At 37.8% G+C, this 23,131-nt stretch overlaps 1 protein-coding gene across 7 annotated transcripts in view; it reads left to right on the top strand.

Annotated features, from left to right (window-relative positions):
* Nucleotides 1-22,655, top strand: part of LOC106053209 (zinc finger protein OZF-like) — a 36,354-nt gene extending 13,699 nt beyond the window's left edge. Inside the window, exons 1-4 of one of the 7 annotated variants that reach the window (XM_013208721.2) lie at nt 3,436-3,544; nt 17,493-17,800; nt 18,020-18,187; nt 19,932-22,655. In XM_013208721.2, the coding sequence (XP_013064175.2) occupies nt 17,669-17,800; nt 18,020-18,187; nt 19,932-21,020 (1,389 nt within the window). In that variant the 5' untranslated portion in view covers nt 3,436-3,544; nt 17,493-17,668 and the 3' untranslated portion in view covers nt 21,021-22,655. Of the gene's footprint in view, nt 1-64; nt 123-3,435; nt 3,681-17,492; nt 17,801-17,997; nt 18,188-19,931 lie in introns of those variants that run through there. The other 6 variants (XM_013208722.2, XM_056038089.1, XM_056038088.1 and 3 more) reach the window with 6 other exon arrangements.
* Nucleotides 22,656-23,131: the final 476 nt, after the last annotated feature.

Raw genomic sequence — 23,131 nt, 5'->3', positions numbered from 1 at the left:
AAAACTTTTAGAAAAAAATTCTCATTAACTCTTAGTAGTTTTTTGTTTATTTTTATTTTCCTAGGATGTATCAGGCAACAGTTAAATCAGGTCTAATTCAATGAGAAATTGTTGAAATCCTGGTAAGTTATTACGGCCCTTGGTGTTTTGGTAGCTTGTGTGTTCACATCATTAAGCTGGAGCAATAAAAAATAAAACAGTGCAGAACGGGACACAGATCCACAGGTGCATATTTTGTCTAGTTCCGGCCAACGAACGTTATGGCGCATTCATGACAATTTGTCAGAGGTAACAGGCTAACGGGAAGGTACTGGGCTTTGTCCGGGGAGGTGGGGTTGTCTACGAAGATCTGATTTTTGAACTGTGAACATATAATATTTACATAAGATGTTTACCAAATTATTAAATTTTTACTATTTTTAACTGTGAATAGACCTTGTTTTTAATGATTTAACTGTAAAGAATTTAGCCCTTGATATGTAAAGGGAGAGTGATCCTTAAAGGATTACGGGCACGACATGGCCTAAATTGTGCCGATGTGCCTAAACTCAAACAGGAACATGTCCTCTAGTGGACTTCCTAAGGACGCTCTAGCTAACATTGCACATTTGGAGGATACAGGAAAGGATATGCCAAACCATTTTATCTGCCACGTTGTTTTGTTTTGTTTGAATGAGGCAGTACACTGCGGTGACTTCTGTTTCACATTTCTCTGAGGTACCGGTATAGAAACACACAATCTCTCGTGAGCTCGGCCTCTGTGTGTTAGAAACATTTTGACCAATTGTTGTGTTCAGCACAACTTCATGCTTTTAGCTTTCTTAATGTGATATGATCCTTTCGCTGGTCTGGACCAGTTAGGAAAAGGAAGTCTGTGGGCTGGGGGGTGAAGGGGATATCTCTGTAAATCTTACCGTGATCGCATCTTAAATGCCTAAACAAAGGTATGAAACTTGAATTCAAACTCAGGGCTCAAGCCTTATCAAGGGGACTTATTCAACTTCTTCCACCACATATATCAAGTATGATTTCTTTCCCTTGTTCGATACCTAACAAAATGATTAATTAATCGTCTAAGTTTTTTTTTTTTATTGATTCTTGTTTTGTAATGTACAAGAAATAATTGTGCGAAGTTTCAACTTGATCCAAGCCTGGTTGTAGGAGAGTAACGTGTGCACACTTATGACCAGACAGACAGATTGAGTTGATATACACTTTGTACAATGGACGAGGGTATGTGAGAAGGATTCCTTGTTTTGTTCTATGGCCTAGATAGTATTGAACCGGTTAGTGTGCTATACGGCTATTTTGGTCTATAGGTATCCAGAAAGTTTAAGGGTTGAGTTTTTTCCCCTAAGAGGCTACTGTACTGTACATGTAGGCCTACATCAGGTTGCCGTGGAAAAGCACGTGTTTCTATGTTCTAACAAGAAAAATAAAAAAAAAGCGTAGGCTACTTGTATCAATTAGTTAGGATCAGTCATGTAATTATAATAAATCTGTCCTAGATCTAGACTAACAATAAAAAAGCATTTATGAAAATAAATAATAATAAAAAAAAAGGGAAAGTGTTGAAATCAAACTTGTGGGCTAAAGCCTTCTTATGCTTCTCAAACCAACGCACTAACGACTCTGATTAGACTTTGCTAGCGAGTCTATGCATATGGAATATTGTACAGTTATCTATTGTTTCTATTTCATATTTGTGTTCATTGAGACGTCAGCCTAATATAAAGGGGACTAATTCAGTTTATACCATCACTTCAGTCAAGTACTATTTCTTTCCCTTGTTTGAGATACCAAACAAAGTAATTTATTACCAATAGTTATTTAACTAATTGGTTAATTATATTTTTTTTTATTGATTCTTGTGTTGTCAGGTAAAAGAAATAATTGTGCACAATTTTAGCTTGATCCGAGATTAGGTGCGAAACTTCATCCGAGATTGGGTGTCGGAGAAATAACGTGAATAAACTTTTGTCCAGACAGACAGAGTGAGTTGATATAAGCTTTTTAAAACAAAGGGGGTGGGGTGGGAACGTGGCTAAACTTTTTAATGAATTCTTTTGAAAACCCGTGGTATAATATGGCTATTCCGCAAAAGTCAGTTTGCGTAAGTCATGGGACCACAGTAGCATGTGTATGCAAGGACAAAAAATGTACAAATAGGCCTACTCATTCTGACCTAGTGCTATTCGACCATGGAAAACCAATGAACTGGCAGAGTTTAAGTTATTAACATGCATGACTAGATTGATTTAGGGACGTAAATATCTTCTTTTTTTTTAAAGTAACATCGTTATTTTAAAGGATAGATCAAAATAAGCTCATATCGCACACTTATAACTTATAGCACATCCATTTGGCTTGGGCATTAGGATCACGCATAGTGAGAGTGGATACATAATTTTATTATTTGTGCGCGAATGTTTTCTTTTTTATTTGCTTCTGTTAGTTTATTTATTAGCCGAATGTCTAGCAAACTAAGAAGCTTCGAGTTTACTCTCAGCTTAATCGTATGGTATGAAATTTTTTGATGTGAATACTGTCAGCAAAACTTTGCAATCGAATATTTTATGCAACTCTGTGTGGCAATGCAGCTAATCAAAGGCCTTGTTGCATTTCTTAAAAGAAAGTACCGTGAAACTGGTTTCTCTAATGTGCTATGATCACAGGAAAATGAAATTTTTTCGAAATGAACGTCAATGAGAAATTCAAGGAACAAAAACATGGTGAAACTAAAAATGTTGCCAATAGTTATAACTAAGTTTGGTCAATTTGATGTTCAGCTAGATTGTAAGATTTCTTTTTTTCCCCGTATTTTTTTTTCTTTTTTAATCTAATTTTTATCCTCATGCTTTAGAAAGATTGACAAAGAAACTCAAATTAGGCCCGATCTCTAGCGATCTAGATAAACAAAAAATAATAGCAACAATAGTATCAATCCACTGTATGCACTTTTAATGTAAACAAATCAAACGCGCGACAAGAATAAAAATTAGCAATATGTTACTATCCAGTGAACGATTTGTCTTGAACTAACTGTCAGTGAACCAGTTGTCGTGGAGCGATACGTCGGGTAAACAAACTCGTAGTCGTGTGAGCGAATAGTCGGGTGAAAGAAATGTCTGAGAACGATTTATATCTTGGAACACGTTTCCGGCCAGGTGCCACAATGAGACAGGGAGCGATCCTGGATCACAACCATAGACCTTTATATCTAGATATAAATCTAGATCTAGAATAGCAGTATAGAGACCACTATATTGTAGCAAAGAATATACCAGTAGTGAGAAATAAACATTTTCACATTCAGACACAAATTTTTTATTTTGATTAAGGGAAATAAATGTTGATAGATATGGCTAAAAAATTACAGTTATTCCCCTTAGATATATAAAAACTATATGTGTAAGCTTTTATGCTTTTATTATTATTTTTTTTAATTTTCAAAATGGAGAGTTATATAGATCTAGAGATCTACTATTCTACTCCCAGTGTTAAAAGAACTCCTAGAAGACAGAAGCCAAAAGTACAAAAAAATGTAAAATCAAAAAATGGTTATCCTACACTACACAGATTCAGTGAATTATTTTGCTAGCTTGACTTGGTTTAGTAACTAGATCTAGATCTACTCTAGTGGCCGCTGTACTCATAATACTTACCTTAGACTTATTAACGTATGTCTTAAATTATTGTTGATCTAGAAATCTGGGCTCTTATTAATAAATTAATTTCAGTTATTATACTCTATAGACTATGGATCTAGATCTATAATAGTAATTATTTTGACATCAATAAACTCATATTTTAATTCTAATCTATATTAGAATTAGAATATATTAATATTAACTAAATTTTAAGATCCCCAGGCACAGCCACTCACATGAAATCATTAAGATGTTTTGAAATTATGCATAAATACAAACACAAAAATAAAAATATGAACACACTTTTTCTACCAAAATAAGGTCACTCAGAGTCACTGGGATAGTGACAGACTTCTACACCTACTTTAAGTTTAAGACTTATTTTATGTTTGCATGATTAGATGTGTGTTGAGTGTATGTGTATTTTGTTTATTCATTTAATAAATTTCTAATAGAGATGATCTTTTGTAGTATAGTACAGGCTAGGATGGACATTCTTGCCTAAATGTTTGCATGATTAGATGTGTGTTGATTGTTTGTGTTTTTTGTTTATTCATTTAATAAATTTCTAATAGAGATGATCTTTTGACTTTTGTAGTATAGTACAGGCTAGGATGGCCATTCTTGCCTAAATAGCTGAATCCTTGGTATAAATCTAGATCTATTCAGTAGGTCTAGATCTAGCATTTAACTTCATTCAATGTACCAAGCTCACTGTAAACATTTGTCCATTTGTTCTCTATAAAAAAACAACAACAAACAAACAAAAATATAATAGATATTAACATTGATGTCCAAAACTGGCTGTTTGAAAAAAATTTGGTAAGAAAATCATAATTTTATACAAACACCCCATTAATATTTTTGGTATGGAATCAAACAACTTGGCTTATGAATCAAATAAAACAGCTCCATAAACAAAATAAATATAAAAATAAAGATTTAATGACCACAAAAACAGCGAGTGTTCGAATTCATGTAATGTCCGGATTAAATGAACCACTCTATAGCTTTAGTCAGCAGCCAGTCTAGGAGACGGAAATTCTGATATAGAACTAAAACATACTACGACTATCTGTTGTTCACAGCCGTCTCAGTTTCTGTGCTACTGTGGACTGCATTTAGTTTATAGAGTGATATTAGTCTGCGCGAGCCAATTATCACTTTAAAAAGCGCAGTCTGGAGGCAATGCAGTAATTTACGCAGACGGCAAAAAGAAAATCTTAATCGACCACCAATGGATGTTTTCAATGTTTCGGATGTTCCTTCAGAGTTGAAGATAATTTACTTCCTAGTCCAAACCTCCCGCATGACTACGGGGGATGGGAGTGGGCAGGGTTTGAACCCAAGACCATAGATAAGTCCGAACGACAGTCCAGCATGCAAACCGCACACCAGGCAGCCATCCTGTGACAATGGTTATGCTTGTCCTGGATGTGGCAAAATATCAAATTTAATCTGTAGGTCACATCTGGGGTTTTGTTGCCACGGGAAATACTGCATTCCTCATTAATCTTCAGACAAGCCTTATTATTATTAGATCTAGATTAGGCCAGACTTTGACTAGAACTAGACAGAGCCCAGAACTCTAGATATTTATATAGATCTATAAGCCTATATTATAGAAAGAAAATTGGTCACTGAATGTTGAGACTAAAAGTAAGAATATCAATATTGACTCTAGATCTATAAGAAAGGCTGTACATGTCCGACCTCCAGCATTAATAGCCTAGATATATATATACTAGATTAGATGACCTAGAATATTGATCTAGACTCAGTCTAGAGTATCTTAGGATTTAGATACTTTACTATATCTTAACATCTTTAGATCAGTGTTTCCCAAACTGTGTTCCGCAGAACCCTAACTAATGTTCCATGAGGCCTGACCAGCAGCTAGGGTGGGGAGAGGGGGTCAAAATTTTAAAATTCCCCTGGGCCTCACTTGAGGGGTCTGCCAAATGAGTGACCAAATTTTTTTTCTACATTAAATATTAAGCCAATGCCATGTATCTTGCTATTCATGTTGTTATGTAAATTAGTGACCATGTTGTATGCATTCCACAATTAGACTTATTTATTTATTTATTAAGTACATATCTCATGTCATGATTTCAAATGTCAAAATACAGGGCGTCCCGAGACATGACGTTAAACTGCGCTCCTCTTTCCTTAGCACTTTTGGAGCTCAAAAGTTGACCCGCTCTGGGTCAACCGGCTGGTCATGCCGAGCTACCAGCATAGGTCGTCGACCTATGCTGGAGGGCGGTGGCTGGAGGGTCAATCAGGGACTGAGTATAGCACCTGTGTAGCCCTGGCGGGCTCATTCTGGACATCCGAATGGCCCGTCCCCTTGTTGGACTCAATGGCGGGTGGGGAGCACAGGTGCCGAATTAACCAAAATATATATGGAAAAAAAACCACACACAAAACTACTTGCCCCAGACCTATGTCTGGGCAAGAAACGACGAATTGACGATAAAAAAGAGGAGGTCCCAAAAAGCTGTGCCACCTGGTCATCATTTCTGGTGGTTAGATGCACAGAGGAGGGAAAAAGCCTGACCAAGTTGAGCCCTTTTATTATCTATAAGGGACTCAAGTCAGTAGTGGGAGAGCCCAAGAGTGTGTCTAAGCTACACAAAACAATGGAACTCCTTGTAGAAGTAGACAGCAAGACACACTCTGATGGGCTTTTAAGATGCAGAAGACTCTGTGATCTCCAAGTGGAAGTCATGCCACACAAGAGTCTGAACACCAGCAGAGGTGTAATCAGCTCTAGGGACCTACTGGAATGTTCCGAGAAGGAAATAGTGGAGGGCATTGAAGGAGTCACCCATGCCCGGCGCATTACCAGGCGCAGGGAGGGTGAGGAGGTCAAAACCGCCACTATTATCCTCACATTCGGAACTAGGACACCGCCAGAGTATGTGAAGGCAGGATACCTACGAGTTCCAGTGAGGCCCTACATACCTAACCCCATGAGGTGCTTCAAGTGCCAGGGTTAGGGACACGGCGCGGCAGTCTGCAAGAGGAACACTGTGTGTGCCAGATGTGCTGGAGAGGGTCATGAGGACAAGGGCTGCACAGCCCAGTTCAAATGCCCAAACTGTCAAGCTGGCCACTCAGCCTACTCCAAGGACTGCCCTGTGTGGAAACAGGAGGTTGCCGTGCAGGAGTACAAGGCAAGAAACGGATGTACCTTTAGCCAGGCGAAATCGGCTGTACTGGCCCTACCCAAGGGCCAATTCGGCTTGACAAAGACCTACGCCCAGGCTGTTGCTAAGAAAGGAAGATCCATAGCCACACAGACGGACACATTGACCCCACCACCCCCTCCTCCTCCCCCAACTCAGAAGAAAACACCGCCAAAGAACACACCTCTGAAGAAACAAGAAAGCCCTGTTGTCATGCTAAAGAACAGGTTCTCTGTGCTCGCTGATGAGAGCATGGAGACTGAGCAGCATGTCAAAACCAATACTCCGGGAGAACCCGGAGACATCATGTCTGACACAGGTTCTCCTCAGAGAACCCAGCCAGACACCCCAACCTCTACCGAGTTAGAGGTTGACCAACTCCCTAAGGGGAGAAATCAAAGTGGAGAGGATGCCCGAGGTGAGAGAGGAGGAAATAACCTCCGCTCTAACCAGAGGGATCTCCCCTCTCCAGAGAGAAAGACTTCCCCCAAAAGGGGGTTGTCCTCCTCTCCATCCAAACCCAAGAATAAAAATACCAAGGTCACTGGAATAAAGGGAAACCCCTCCGGGGGCCTCCCAAGGCCAAATAGCTCCAAGTAGGTCATCTAGAATAAGCCATGGATTCCAGAATTGTACAGTGGAATTGTAGAGGCCTCAAGGCCAATTACGAGGAAATGCAGCTACTGATGGACTCTGAGACTCCTGTAGCTGTCTGCTTACAGGAAACATTTCTGAAAGATTGCATCAGCTTCCGAAGCTACCGTGCTTACAGCAAGAATGTTGAGGATGCAGAGAGAGCATCAGGTGGAGTCTGTATCCTTGTGAAGGATAGCATCCCCCATGAGAGGGTAGAACTACAGACCACACTACAGGCCGTAGCAGCTAGGATAACCCTTCACAAGGTTATCACTTGCTGCAGCCTGTATCTACCACCAGGCGCTCCATTAAACCGAACAGACATGGAGGACCTATTGAAACAACTCCCCCGGCCTTATTTAATCCTTGGGGATTTCAATGCCCATAACACCATGTGGGGATCCAACAATACCGACACAAGAGGTCGTATGCTGGAGGATATCTTCCTCCAACATGATTTATGCATACTTAATGATGCATCACCGACCTACTTGCACCCAGGAACTGGATCATTCACATGCATTGACCTCACCGTATGCGTCCCCTGACTTCTGGACGATTTTAAATGGTCAGTTAGCAATGATCTACGGGGAAGTGATCACTTCCCAATCATCATTACTAACAATCTCCCTTCATTGGGATGACCTCAGCGGTGGAAACTGAATAAGGCTGATTGGGAACAATTCCAAAAAAGATGCTCTGAGGATATCACAGAAAATATCCTCCATGAACAGAACCCAGCTGATACCTTTGCTAGCAAGCTACTAAGTTTAGCCAGGAAAGTTGTACCCCTAACCTCTGCAAATCCAAAACGGCCTAGCAAACCATGGTTTGATACAGCTTGCAAAAGTGCTATTGGTGATAGGAAAAAATGACTGGCTGCATTTATAAAGAATCCTTCCCAGGAAAACCTAAAGCTATTCAGGATAGCTAGAGCAAAGGCTAGACAAACCATACGGTCAGCCAAAAGGAATTCCTGGAGAAGTTTTGTCGGCAGTCTGGATGCCAAAACTTCTGCTAGAGCGGTTTGGAAGGCAGTAAGGCGAATCAAAGGGAAAGAATCAAATGCAATAGGGCATTTGAAAAACCAAGGACGAACTGTCACGTCCCCCAGAGAAATAGCTGACTGCCTTGCATCCTCAATAGCAGAAAAATCATCCACTGCACACTACACGCCAGAGTTCCAAAAAGTCAAAACCAGGGAGGAAAGACACCCCATTGATTTCAGGTCAGAGAACAATGAAGACTACAACAAACCGTTCTCGCTTGAGGAACTGAGGGAATCGCTGGACAAGTCACATGACACAGCGCCTGGAGAAGACGAAATCCATTACCAGTTCCTCAAGCACCTTCCCGAACCCTCATTGGCAGTCCTGCTAGGGGTCTATAACTGTGTGTGGCAAACAGGCGCTTTCCCAAACAGCTGGAGGAAAGCCACAGTTATACCGATACCTAAACCGGGAAGAGACGGCTCTGACCCAGCTAACTATCGACCAATAGCACTAACAAGCTGCATCTGCAAAACCATGGAAAGAATGATTAACAGTAGGCTGGTCTGGTACCTGGAAAGGAATAAAGTGATCTCAAACTACCAGTGCGGATTCCGGCAGGGGCGGACAACAACTGACCACCTGGTAAGGCTGGAAGCTTATATTAGAAATGCATTACTCAGAAGAGAACATCTAGTAGCTGTATTCTTCGATATAGAAAAGGCCTATGACACAACCTGGAAACATGGCATTCTACGTGACCTGGCGCTTATGGGGCTTAAGGGACACCTCCCCCGTTTTGTGGAGGAATTCCTGAAAGATCGAAAATTTCAGGTCCGAGTGGGCAACTCCGCTTCTGACACTCATGACCAGGAAATGGGTGTACCCCAGGGCAGCATTCTGTCAGTCACCCTGTTCAACATTAAAATAAATAGCATCATAAATGCGCTGTCCCCTGGCATAGAGTGCTCTTTGTATGTTGATGACTTTGTCATTCTTACTTATGGGAAAAACATGAACACCTTAGAAAGGAAATTACAGTTATGTTTAAACAAAATTCAGGGTTGGGCAAACTATAATGGTTTCAAATTCTCTGACTCCAAAACAGTTAGTATGCATTTTTGTAATCTAAGGGGGCTCCACCCAGACCCTGAACTATTTATACACAAAAAGAAGATCCCTGTCGTGAAAACTACAAAATTTTTAGGCCTCACCTTAGATTCCAAATTTAATTTTCTCCCCCACATTAAGGAACTTAAGAAGAAATGCCAAAAGTCATTAAACATACTAAGAGTACTCAGCCATACGGACTGGGGAGCTGACAGAGATACCTTGCTGCTGCTCTATCGGAGTCTAATTCGATCCAAGCTAGACTACGGATCCATAATATATGGAGCAGCAAGGAAGTCGTACCTAAAAATACTGGAACCAATACAAAATGCTGCCCTGCGTCTCTGTCTCGGCGCGTTTCGTACATCACCTATCCCAAGTCTCCATGTGGAGGCTGGAGAACTTCCCATGGATATAAGAATGAAAAAGCTTGCAATGCAGTATATAGTCAAGCTAAAATCCAACCCCACGAACCCTGCTTTTGACTCCATATTTAACCCCACAGAGGTAGAATTATACAATCGAAGGCCTAACGTCATACAGCCGTTGGGCCTTCGAATGAGAGAACCCATCCAAAATTTAACCCCACCCATTGACCAAATCTCTAAAATAGAAACCCCTCAGAATCCTCCTTGGCTAATGAATAAACCTAAATTAAATTTATCCCTCCTTAATTTCAAAAAAGAAAATACAGACCCAAGCATACTACAAGTCCACTTTAGGGAACTGCAGGAGAGCTACGGAGATTGTGGCACCATCTACACAGACGGATCCAAAATGGAGGGAAAGGTCGCGTGTGCCTGCTCCTTTCGGAACAAAACAATCTCCCGTAGACTCCCCGATGGCTGCTCCATCTTTACGGCCGAATTGCACGCAATATTGCTTGCACATATGGCCGTAAAAGCATCAGAAAGGAGTAAATTTATAATCTGCTCCGACTCCAAATCTGCATTGCAAGCTTTGGGGCGGATGAAGACTGACATCCCATTGGTACATAAGAGCCTGAAGCTGTTGGACCTAATAACAGCCGACCGTAGGGATGTCACCTTCATCTGGGTCCCCTCCCATGTTGGCATTGAGGGAAACGAAGCCGCAGACAGAGAAGCAAAGAGAGCCCTAAATCATGCGGTGTCAGGAACCCAAATTCCCTACTCGGACCTGAGACAAAGTATTGCCTCTGCCACCTATCGAGAGTGGCAGAACTGATGGGAGGCTGAGACTCACAGTAAACTCAGGCAGATTGTGGCGGATGTCAGGTGGCGGCCCACATCTAAGGGTCTGACAAGGCGTGGTAGCACAACCATGTCCAGACTTAGGATTGGCCACACCTACATCACGCACTCTTTTGTACTGAAGAGAGAGGAGCCCCCACTTTGCGAGTACTGTGACTCTCGCCTCACCGTGGAACATATCCTCGTTGATTGCCCCAGATACCAGGATGTCAGGGCGAAACATTTTAGAGCCACTAATCTAAAAACACTATTTAATAATGTCGACCCTGGGAAGGTACTGGGCTTTATTCGGGAAGTGGGGCTATCTACGAAGATCTGATTTCTGAATTTGTGAACATGCACTATTTACATTAGATTTTTACCAAATATTTAAATTTTTACTACCTTTACTATTTTAACTGTGAATAGACCTTAATTTTAATTATATGACTGTATAGAATATGGCCCTTGTTGTTTAGAGAGAGAGTAGTCCTTAAGGGACTGCAGGCACGACATGGCCTAAATTGTGCCGATGTGCCTCAAATCAACAACAATCAACAACAATCAAAATACAGGGGCCCCTAAAGAGGCCAAGCCCTTGGGCACCAAATTCCTAGCTTTGCCTCTGAGCTTGACTAGGTGTTCCACAAACTACTGGAATCATTAACTATACAGTAGTTCTACACGGTAATTAATCTCTTTAAAAAATACAGATAAAAAAAGATTCTTGGTAACAAAAAAATTCTGTTTAACTTCACTATCAACTTTGAACTGATCTAGATTCTGACTCTAAAGTTTAAGAAAGATACAATAATTCTGGTTGAGTTTTTTTGAACATTTCAAAACAAGCTGCTCTGCAAAGCAAGATTTCTTATGTTGAAACAAAGTCAATGTATAGAAACAGACTTGATGCCATAGTAGATATTATAAAAAATTCAGCTTAACAATATCGTGCCTGATATCAAGAAATTATGCTCTTCTAGTACACAATTCCCTCAATCTTAGACTTACTTAGACTTAGGTCCTCCCGCGCCGTTCGGCGCATTGGGCGGCAAGCTGTCTCCATAATGATCTGTCACTGGCAATGTCTGAAGCCTCTTCCCATCTGGTGTCCACTGTTCTGAGGTCCTCCATGAAGGTGTGTCGCCAGGTAATACGAGGACGTCCCTGTTTGCGCTTTCCTCGTTTTGGCTTCCATGTTATCGCAACTCTTGGTGTGCGTAATTCATTTTGACGTAGAACATGTCCCGCAAACCTCATGCGACGCTCAGTCACAACCTCACTAAGTGTTCGACTCCCAGTTCGGCAAAGGATTTCCTTGTTTGAGATCCGGTCTGTGTATCTGACTCTTAAAATCCGTCTCAGCCATCTCTGTTGAGCCACATTTAGTCTTTTCTCAGTTTTGACAGATGACTTCCACGTCTCACATGCATATGTAGCAGTTGGAATGACGGTTGTGTTGAGAAGGTGTATTTTTGTCTCGAGTCCAATGGCTTGGCTAGTCCAAATAGGCTGCAGCCTTTGGAAAATGCTCCCTGCCTTTCCTATTCGGCACGCTACATCATGGTAAGCGTCTCCATCATTTGTTATGATGCTGCCAAGGTACGTGAACTTGTCCAGCTCTTCAAGCTTTGACTCGCCAAGTCTGACGGGGACACCCTTTGCCTTATATCCCACTCGCATAATTTTAGTCTTATCCAAGTTTATGCGGAGGCCAATTTTGGGTGCCTCTCTGTCTAGGCTCTCCGTCATTTCTTGAATGCATTTATTTGTAGCCCCGAGTAGTGCAACATCATCAGCAAAGTCCAAGTCCGTCAATCGGAGTTGTTCATGCCATGGAATACCAAAGGCAGTCTGGTTCATTGCTCTCCTCATTATGTAGTCGATGGCTAGGAGGAAAAGGAAGGGAGATAAGATGCACCCCTGTCTCACACCTGTCTCGATTGTAAAAAACTCTGTTGTTCCCTCTTCTGTTTTAATGCAGCAACTAGACTGACTGTAAAGGTGTCGTAGGATCTGGACGAATTTTTCTGGTATACCGTATTCTCTAACTATTTTCCATAGTGATTCTCGGTGGACACTATCAAACGCTTTTTTGAAGTCCACGAAACTGATCGTTAGCCGTTGTTGGTACTCAAAACTTTGTTCTATGATATTTCGTAAAACGAAAATCTGCTCTGTACATGATCTGCCTCTTCGGAAACCTGCTTGTTCTTCTCTGAGCCTTTCATCTACAGACTGTTGAAGCCGTCTCAACAAAACAGTGCTGAAAACTTTGCCTGGGACAGAGAGGAGAGTAATGCCCCTCCAGTTGTTACAGTCTGCCAAGTTGCCCTTTTTTGGAAGCTTTACAATCACTCCCTTTTGCCAGTCCTCTGGGACTTTTGAAGTTCGCCAACAGAGATTTAAGAGATCAGTCATTCTGTTAACAATGCACTGTCCCCCATATTTTAGCATTTCTGCTGATATCATGTCTAGTCCTGGTGCTTTGTTATTATTTAGCACTGCAATGGCCATGGTAACCTCCTCAGCAGTTATTGGGTCTGTCTTGACCTTGAGATCATTGTCTGGAGAGGGGTCCTTGAATATGTAAGTTATGTCTGGCGACAGTTGGTTAAGGGTCTCTTTAAAGTGCTCTACCCATCTTGCATCCTGTTCTTCTTTCGTTAACAAAGTTTTGCCTTGCTTGTCTTTTATTGGTGCCCCATGTCCACTCTTTGCTCCAGTGAGATCTCGGACAATACGATGGAGGGTTTTTGTGTCATTTCTGCTTGCAGCTGCTTGTGCCTCTTGTCCTTTCTGCTCAATCCAGTCCCGTTTATCTTGCCGACAGCTTCTCTTTACTTTCAGATCTGCTTCCCTATAGGCTTCTTCCGCTAGGCTGCGATCCTGTGTTTCATTTTTCTGATCTCGTCTACGTTTGGCCTCTTTCCTCTCATCTATCAATTTCCATGTTCTGTCTTGTATCCCTGTCTTGTAATTCCCTCAATCATTAAACCTTTAAAAAATGGCGTCCCCCAAGGAGGAGTCCTATCCCCAACACTTTTCCTAATATTCATAAATGATCTAAATCAAAACCTACAAAAAAAAAGTTAAAAGCAGCATGTATGCAGATGACCTTGCCTTAATTAGCACAGAAGAATATGTAGGAACATCGAAATTTCGATTACAAGATGCTCTTGATAAACTCAATAATTGGTCCAAAGACTGGGGTATGTCCATTAACACAAAAAAGACAACATATACCATATTCTCACTGTCAACAAAACAACAAACAATAAAATTAACATTAGATAAGGAAGCTTTAGAAAAAAATGACAGCCCTACTTATCTTGGAGTCACCTATGACCCGAGACTAACCTGGAAAAACCAAATAGATAAAACACAGAGTAAAGGCATCCAGAGACTATCCCTCTTGAAAAAATTAGCTGGCACAGATTGGGGAGCTAATCACAACATCCTGAAAAAGACCTATACCAGTTATGTAAGACCTGTACTAGAATATGGTGCCTCAGCATGGGGCTCAGCAGCCCAAACCAACCTAAGAAAAATAGACAAGGTTCAAAATATTGGTCTAAGGATAATGACAGTAGCAATCAAAACAACACCCATAAGAGCTATGGAGGAAACCGCTGCCCTGATCTCTCTGGATGAAAGAAGAGAAATAAAAATCCTTTCCCAATTCACTAAATTGGAAACCTTGGAGAGGCACCCACTCAGAACAAAAATCCACAAAACTGGCACAAAAAACCGTCTCAAAAGGACCAATTTCATACAGGAATCTCTAAACCTAAAAAAGAAACACCAACTTGAAAAAATTACTCTGGAATCCTCGATACACTATAATGAATCTCCACCCTGGGACGAAACCCCTCTTCCTACTATAAGGGACCATATTGAAAACATAAAAAGAAAATCTGATTACAGACCAACAGAGCTCAAGGAAATAGTGAACTGTTTTCTACATAACAATTACCCTAGCAATCAGTGGATCAGAGTTTACACGGATGGCTCATCCCATAAAGCCACCACAAATGGAGGAGCTGGAATACTTATCGAATGGCCAGATGGAGGAAAACTAGAAAAATCCATTGCAACTGGAGAGCTCTCTGACAGTCACAGAGCAGAAAGGGAAGCACTAGCACTAGCTGCTACCATGCTAGCAAATCATCCAAGTTCCCCTCACAGTCAGATTGTCTTTCTAACAGACGCGAAAACAACCCTCCAAAGCTTGCAAAACTCTGATTCCCCTTATATTAAAAACCTCAGAACAGCACTTACAAAGCTCAACAACAATAGCAAAAAAACTGTTATTCAATGGATACCAGCCCACATACAACTAGCAGGAAATGAGAAGGCTGACACACTCGCCAAGAGTGGGAGAACAAACTCACAAGTAAACTCTGCACTCTATCCAGATGAAATGAAGAAATTAATTGTAGATAAAATAAATGAGAAATGGACGAGCTCCCATCCAAATCACAAGAAAGATGAGGCTTACTATAAGCTATCCCGACAAGACCAACGTCTAATCTTTTGACTCAGGACCGGACACAACAGAATGCGACAACACATGTTCCGGAAGCTCAAAATTGGAACCAGTGAAATCTGCCCATGTGGAGTATCACCAGAAAATGCCGACCACGTCCTCCAAAACTGCTCTCTCTACCAAGAGGCCCTTATAAGACATTGGCCCCAAATCACCCCAATAGAAAGAAAACTATATGGAGAGCTCCCTGATTTGGAAACCACTGCGCAGTTCATCTCATGTATTGGTCTAGTCATATGAACACTCCAACATAACAATGAGAAAGATGAAGAAGAAGAAGATTAAACCTTTTATATACATATCATTATAATTCGAATTTGGTTTAATTTTTTTTTAAATTAAAAGAATAGAAAAAATCTAACTTGAAAATAAGCAAAATGTATGCTAAATACTCCAAATGTGGAAAATGTTCTGTTAAGGAAAAAATTGGGAAACAATGAATTTGCAATGAAACTAAATAGATACCGGTAGATTTAAAAAAAAAAAAAGTTAATTAGAACAGAAGTCTTGACAATTTTTTTGGCAAAATTTGAGCCTTTATTTAAAAAAACAAATTTCTGACAGAAAAAATGAAATTTTACAATGACAGTGCTATAACTTTTTAACTGTTATTAAAGATATAACTAAACAAATTTTTTTATTAGAAATGCATGATTATTGTAAACAGTGAATAGGCTTCCAAAAGTTAAAAAGAATTTTAGAGGGATGTAGATGTGAACCCAAACATAAATGTGGAATGCTGGTAGATGCTGTAGATGTGAACCCAAACATAAATGTGGATTGCTGGTTCTTTAACTGTAAAGGTGTGGGGGTGGTGGTGTTGTGTTATTGTAGACAATAGGCTTGATGTGGGTAGATTTGACACCACACTAGACTAAGGTATGATTCCTGGTTCTATATACTTAAAGGCATTATTACAAAATTGACATTCTAAACTACAATCAGTAAGTGTACTTATAATAAGCTCTCAACAATGAAGTAAGAGGATCACAAGTTTACTACTAAATTTACTCTACATATAGGATCTATATCATGTAAATATTTCCTTCTAGAGAATCTAGGTACAATATAGTGAAGATTCAAGAATATTTCAATGTCATAATACCAGACTTAAAGAAGCTATAATTCAGTTATCCCCTAAGTGCTAATAGTAACACAAAACCAGATACATAGGTGCAGGAGTCTACTTAAGTACTTTGAACAGTGAAACTGAAAACAATAGCAAGAAAAACAGCCTACACACATCCAGGTCCATGTCAACTACTCCCAGTGACGACTGGCCTAACACACATAACCTCCCCTGAATTAAAATATCCATGTTAAAGCATAGATCACAAAAAATAAACCTTAAACACACTAAAATATATACCCCCCATCCCCCAACAAAACTCCTAGCAATTATGTCGTAATATTTATAAATCATAATTTCAAACATGTTTTTATTTTATTATTTATAAAGTTACACTCTTCAAAGAAGTAGTGACAGAAAAAAAGTACTTTTTCCTGTTCAAAAGGCTGTATCTTCTTAATGTTTAGAGATGTCTAAATACAATTTTCAACAGAAATGAAGTTAGAGAGAACTGAACAGAAACCCATAATTATGAGTTTTTACTTATTATTAAGCCTAAGATATGTTTGTGAAATGTTTTACATGTTTCGGATGTTCCTTCAGAGTTAAAGATAATTTACTTCCTAGTCCAAACCTCCCGTAGGTTGACAGGGGATTGGAGCGTGCAGGGTTTGAATCTGGTAGTATTGATGTCCAAATGACAGTCCAGCGCAAAAACCACACAACTAGGCAGCTATCTCCTAAGTGCTTATGCTCATGCACAGTGCTACTCTGTGATCTGTCTATCCACAAGGCAATCTGTAGAAATAGTAAATGCATCTCAAGAAAATAACTTTCCAAAATGAACATTTCTTGCTATATATGATCCAATTGGTAAAAAAGCACTTGCACACTCCTGTCTGTAAAAATCTATATATAATTTAAGTTTGTAACATAGTTTCTAAAAAGAAATGGATGAGACCTATTTTAAGTAAGATAAAACCTTATGCCTCTGTTATTTTTGTTGTGGCTTGAATGTTTGAATATTTATATTTTTTATCCCTATACATTTTTAGATGTTTATAATTAATTTTTTTTTTTTCAGGAGCAATTAAATTACAGTTGCTTAGTTATTTGATGTAATATCAAGACATTAATGTGTTGTCTAGTCTCATAAAATTATTGGGAAATATGGATGGTAAATGACATTCAAAATTATATTATACAACTCAAATTCTGATACCAAAGACACCTGAAGAACTAAATCACTTAATAGCAAGTATGGATGACATGAAACAAAACACGAATGAACGCAGAAATGTCATTAAAATTGAGAAGATAGATTGGACAGATACTTTAGAAAACAGCTTTACTGGCCAAACTTATGAAATAACTTTTGCAGAAGAGGCACAGGTAAGTTCAATTTTATATGAGATAAATTATTTTAATATCAAATTATTATTAATAATTGTTATTATTTAAAGATACAGAAGTTACAAAAAATGTATGAAAAAAATTATGATAAGACTTTTTGTTTCTGTTGAGGAGTTTGTACATGTTGGAGGTATATATCTATAATGATAAAGATGATATTCCATATTTTAATTTAGAGTCCACATTCTATTTATAAAGACATCCAAAGAACAAATTCATTCAAGATCAAAGATGGATGACATGGAACAAGACTTTACCAATGATCTCAAAAATATTTTAAAAATTGAGAAGATAGAATCCTCTTTACATTTAGAGACACAAGAACTTTTCTCCAGTAGTCATACTTTTGAAGACAAAGAAAAACAGGTAAGACTATTGTAATTTAATACTTTAATATTTTTAATCAGTTTTTAGTTACATAGGTGTGTTGGTAAGGTTAAGTTCTTGCCTAGGTACGTGAATTTTTCTTTTGTTGATTATCTGAACATAAGTGAAGAAATATGTAGGCTATTTTCATGTGACATAGGGACAAAAGATAGTTTCTCTATAGTAAAATAGCAGCGGATTGTCTCTCTGGCTTATTTCCTCCATACCACATTTGGATGAGATCCACATTGTTTTTAGTGTATCAACAAATAATAGAAGAGATAAATCATAACAATGATCTTGAGGATAACAAATTATTTAAAAAAAATGTACAGATGTTTTATTGAGAAAGTTGTCACGATATGTTTTATTATATTTCTTTGGACATGCCATATTTGATGGCATTGACACACATGTGGTGTGATATTGGCAAGATACTCAATAACCATCACTATCAATCCTAGAATAATGTATAAAAAAAAAAAGATGAAGCCAAAAAAAAAATACATTGTACAATACTGTAGGTTTAAGAAATTTTAACATTAGGTTTTTTTAAACCAAGTGTGTCATTTGTTTATTCCTTATATATATATGTGTATATTTATATATATTGTTATGTATTTCTCTTCTTCTGGCTAAATGTACTAGTAGACAAAAAAATAAAAACACTGCAAAGAACTTAAAAACTCAACTTTGAGTTTCCTATAACTTTATTGACTATACACTCTAGCAACTTGTCACTGTAACATGTAGCTGAAAAGACTGTATAATATCTGGTAAATTACAGCTCACTATACTTCATTGCACTTAAACTCTTCTCAACTTGCATTGAGCCATATTCCACTCTACTCTGCTGTTCCGAGTCCTATTCAACTCTACCTAATCAGAGCTGTACACGTCTTACTTTAACTGTATTGACTGTAACGACTCAAGTCCACTGTAGTAGGCTGAATAGTCTTTAACAACTCCAGTCCACTCCAGTTAATTCTACTCTAGTTAACTTGCATAAAGCCATACCTCTTCTACAGTCTCGCACTGTAGACAACTATAACGACGATTCCACAATGCTAAATTTCTGGGCATGGAAAGTTAATGTCCGATTGGAAAAATAAATGAGATTAATTTGAGTAATGTTCAAACTGGTGGCCTTCAGCGTCAATACATTGCTGAGTATGAGTCAAAACTGATTCTGTACATCGTATCAAAGTGTCCACTGAGATTTCTGCTCACACCGCCTGAATCTCATTCCACAGTGTGTCCAGGTTACGTGATTTATGCTTGTACACTTCATCTTTAACTGTGCCCCATAAGAAGAAATCCAGCAGTGTGAGGTAGAATGGGAAATCAATTGTCTATGACAGTTCAAAGTGTGTATACATTTTTTTGATGCACCCTATATATATATATATATATATATATATATATATATATATTCATATATATATATATATATATATGTATATATATATATTCATATATATATTGGGCAGCGTAGAGAATTATAAATACAGATTTACTTATTATTGGCTGAATAATCTGACTACCTAAGACATGAATGCCTCTCTTGAGAACTGACTGGCTACATACTGAATAAATTACCAGTACATGGCTGTGTGAGAACTCAATAGCCAGTTATATTGGGGTTATAAAATATATCACAACTAAAAGGTGATAGTTTTTTGTTGTTTTTTTCTACAGAAATTTTAATGATTAAATACAACTCAATTATTGTTTTGTTCTGCAGAAAAAAATGGTGAAACAGAATGAAGAAATGACTTTAAACCAAGATTTGCATGTTTTAAATACTCTTAACAAAGATGAACATTCTGGAAACGTAAAAGATGAAGAACACAATTTTTCATTCAGAAATGGGACCCACCATCTGGTTTATTCTGAGAAAAAATCTGGCCAATCTCATCTAGGTGCACAAACATTCTGTACTTCATCAAAAGTAAAAAATGATGAGATGGTTCACTCAGGTAGAAAGTCATTTCAATGTACAATTTGTCAGAAAGAGTTCTCTAGATCTTTTTACTTAAAATGCCATGAGAAAAGACATTTTGGTAACATGCCATTTAAATGTAAAATTTGTCAGAAAGAATTCAGTCACTCCTCTAACTTTAAAAGCCATGAGCTAATACATTCTGGTATAAAGCCATTTAAATGTAAAATTTGTCAAAAAGAATTCACTCAGTCTGGCCACTTAAAAAGCCATGAGACAATACATTCCGGTATAAAGCCATTTCAATGTAAAATTTGTCAGAAAAAATTCTGTCACTCCTCTAACTTAAAAAGTCATGAGAAAAGACATTCTGGGATAAAGCCATTTACATGTAAAATTTGTCAGAAAGAATTCAGTCACTCCTCTAACTTAAAACACCATGAACTAATACATTCTGGTGAGAGGCCATTTAAATGTGAAATTTGTCATAAAAAATTTACTAGGTCTTCTCACTTAAAATGCCATGAGTTAATACATTCTGGTAAAAAGCCATTTAAATGTCAAATTTGTGAAAAAGAATTCACTCAGTCTTCTAACTTAAAACGCCATGTGCCACTACATTCTAGTAAAAAGCCATTTAAATGTCAAATTTGTGAAAAAGAATTCACTCAGTCTTATAACTTAAAATACCATGTGCAACTAAATTCTGGTCAAAAGACTTGTAAAACATTTAAGTGTGACATGTGTCAGAAACATATGTTTACTAAATCATGTTTAAAATACCATCTGGCATGTCATTGTGGTATAAAACTATTGAAATGTCACATATGTTCGAGAGAATTTGTTACATCATTAAGATTAAAGAAACATATGATTGTTCACTTTCGTTAAACATAACTTAATGTTATATAGCTTAGACATTGCTTTTTAACATTCTAAAGTTTGAAAAAACACAATTTTATACACACTTGGAAAAATCTATTTAAATGTTAAATTCAGATTTGAAAATTATTACATACTAGCATAAACGTCTCGCATGACGGCTGGGGATAGCAGCAGGATTTGGTTTTAACCTAAATCATTAAAATAACAGTCCACTTGACTACCATATTGAGTACCATATTCAATTTTTTTATATTTATAAATTAAAAGATACAAACGAAGTGTAAAAAAAAATTTATAAGAATAGTTTAATAAATAAAATATGTTTTGAACAAAATTTGGTACTATGGTACACGGGCAGTTACAGGGTCAATTTTTTTTAGTTTAACTTGAGAATCCTCCAATAAAATAATTTTCACTTAAAGTTATTCAACAAAAAAAAAAATCAGAAGAAAGATTTATTTATTTCTATGAAGCTATAAGAAAAACACAGTTCAATGTTGCAGATTTTTCCTGGTGTTGTATGAATGGTACCAGTAAAATAAATGAGAGTTGATCACATTTTACCATAACTTACAATGAATGGCTATACACTTTGATAATTGATGAACTTAACTATAGTTTGTACTTTATAAAAGATGTCATAATTTTGTGAAATCAAGTTCTACATATTGAAAATGTCTTTGTTCTAGTTTTCATTGCACTGATTGCAGTCTGTACTTATGAAGTTATTTTACGAATTAATTTTATTGACATTAACTTTATTAAAATTGACAATCTCAATATTATCTGTTTACAGTTACCATTTCTCATTGTTATGATATTAATATGTAGGGTCAGTTCCCAGTCATTTCATCCCCGGTCACTTCATCCCTGGTCACTTCATCACCAGTCATTTCATCCCCTGGTCATTTCATCCCCCGGTCATTTCATCCCCGGTCACTTCATCCCTGGTCACTTCATCACCAGTCATTTCATCCCCTGGTCATTTCATCCCCCGGTCATTTCATCCCCCGGTCATTTCATCCCCTGGTCATTTCATCATCTGATCATTTTATCTAACAATTAGTAATTGTAAAAATCATGAAATGAGCACTATTTAATATTGGCCTATTCATTTTTGATTTCAATGACAAAAAGTATAACACATTAGATAAGAATAAAATTACAATTAAATAAACTATACAAATTGTACATATATAAACATAGAGGTCATGTAGAAAATTGTTATTCTGATATGGGTGAAGTCAGCCTTCATTAGAAAAAAAAAATATAAGAAAACCTTATCTCAAGGCCAAGAATGACGCGCCCAATTTCAAGAAAGAGCGATTGAAAAATAAAATAAAGTGAAACATGGTTGTTGTGGTGATTATGTTTGTATATAGGATTGTAAACAGCAGTTGATAGAACCTGGGTTATAAGATTCAAGGAATTCTATGTTTATTTATTATTTTTTCTATTTTTTTATTGTTCTATTGGTTGGGACCGAGAGACAGCGCTTCAAGTTTTGTTATTGTTGTCAGAGGCGAGAGTTATGGAGCCTAGTTGTACGTTATAAGTAATATAGAAGTCAGTTGGATGTGTTGTCTACAACTACAGTTATCCTGATTCCTTTTATTAAAGTTATATTTTTTTGTTAATTTATCTCTAGCGTCTATTTGAGTTATTGAAAGAGGTATGTTATGTGTCAAGTATAATCCAAGGAAGGAGTTCACAACTATCACAACTTGCACCACACCTTGGCCTCTGATGCTAAGTTATCAGCGGCACAGTAATAATTATTCTAATCGCACTTCTATCTCTCAAATGATTTTCACTACTTCCACCAAAACTTGGCCTTCGATCATTACGTCATGCGCAGGATAATATTCTAATATTACAACCCCCTCATCCAATCATAGAAGCGCTATAGCTAAGTACACACCCAGAGTTACAATATATTATAAGATTTCTCACCAAGAATGCAAAGTGGAAGAGGAAACACTATAAACGCATTAGAAACATGTCAAAAAATATCAAAAAGCATTCTACATAATCATATTTATATATTAGATGAAATGAGGGCTTAAAGTCTAAGCCTTAACATCATAATTAAACAATGAAAAAAGAAAAATATTTAA

Source organism: Biomphalaria glabrata, chromosome 8 (assembly GCF_947242115.1).
Source record: "Biomphalaria glabrata chromosome 8, xgBioGlab47.1, whole genome shotgun sequence".
In the NCBI taxonomy this organism is placed as follows: domain Eukaryota; kingdom Metazoa; phylum Mollusca; class Gastropoda; family Planorbidae; genus Biomphalaria; species Biomphalaria glabrata.
Note: the sequence above shows the minus strand (reverse complement) of the source record. Positions and strands in the feature narration are given on the sequence as shown.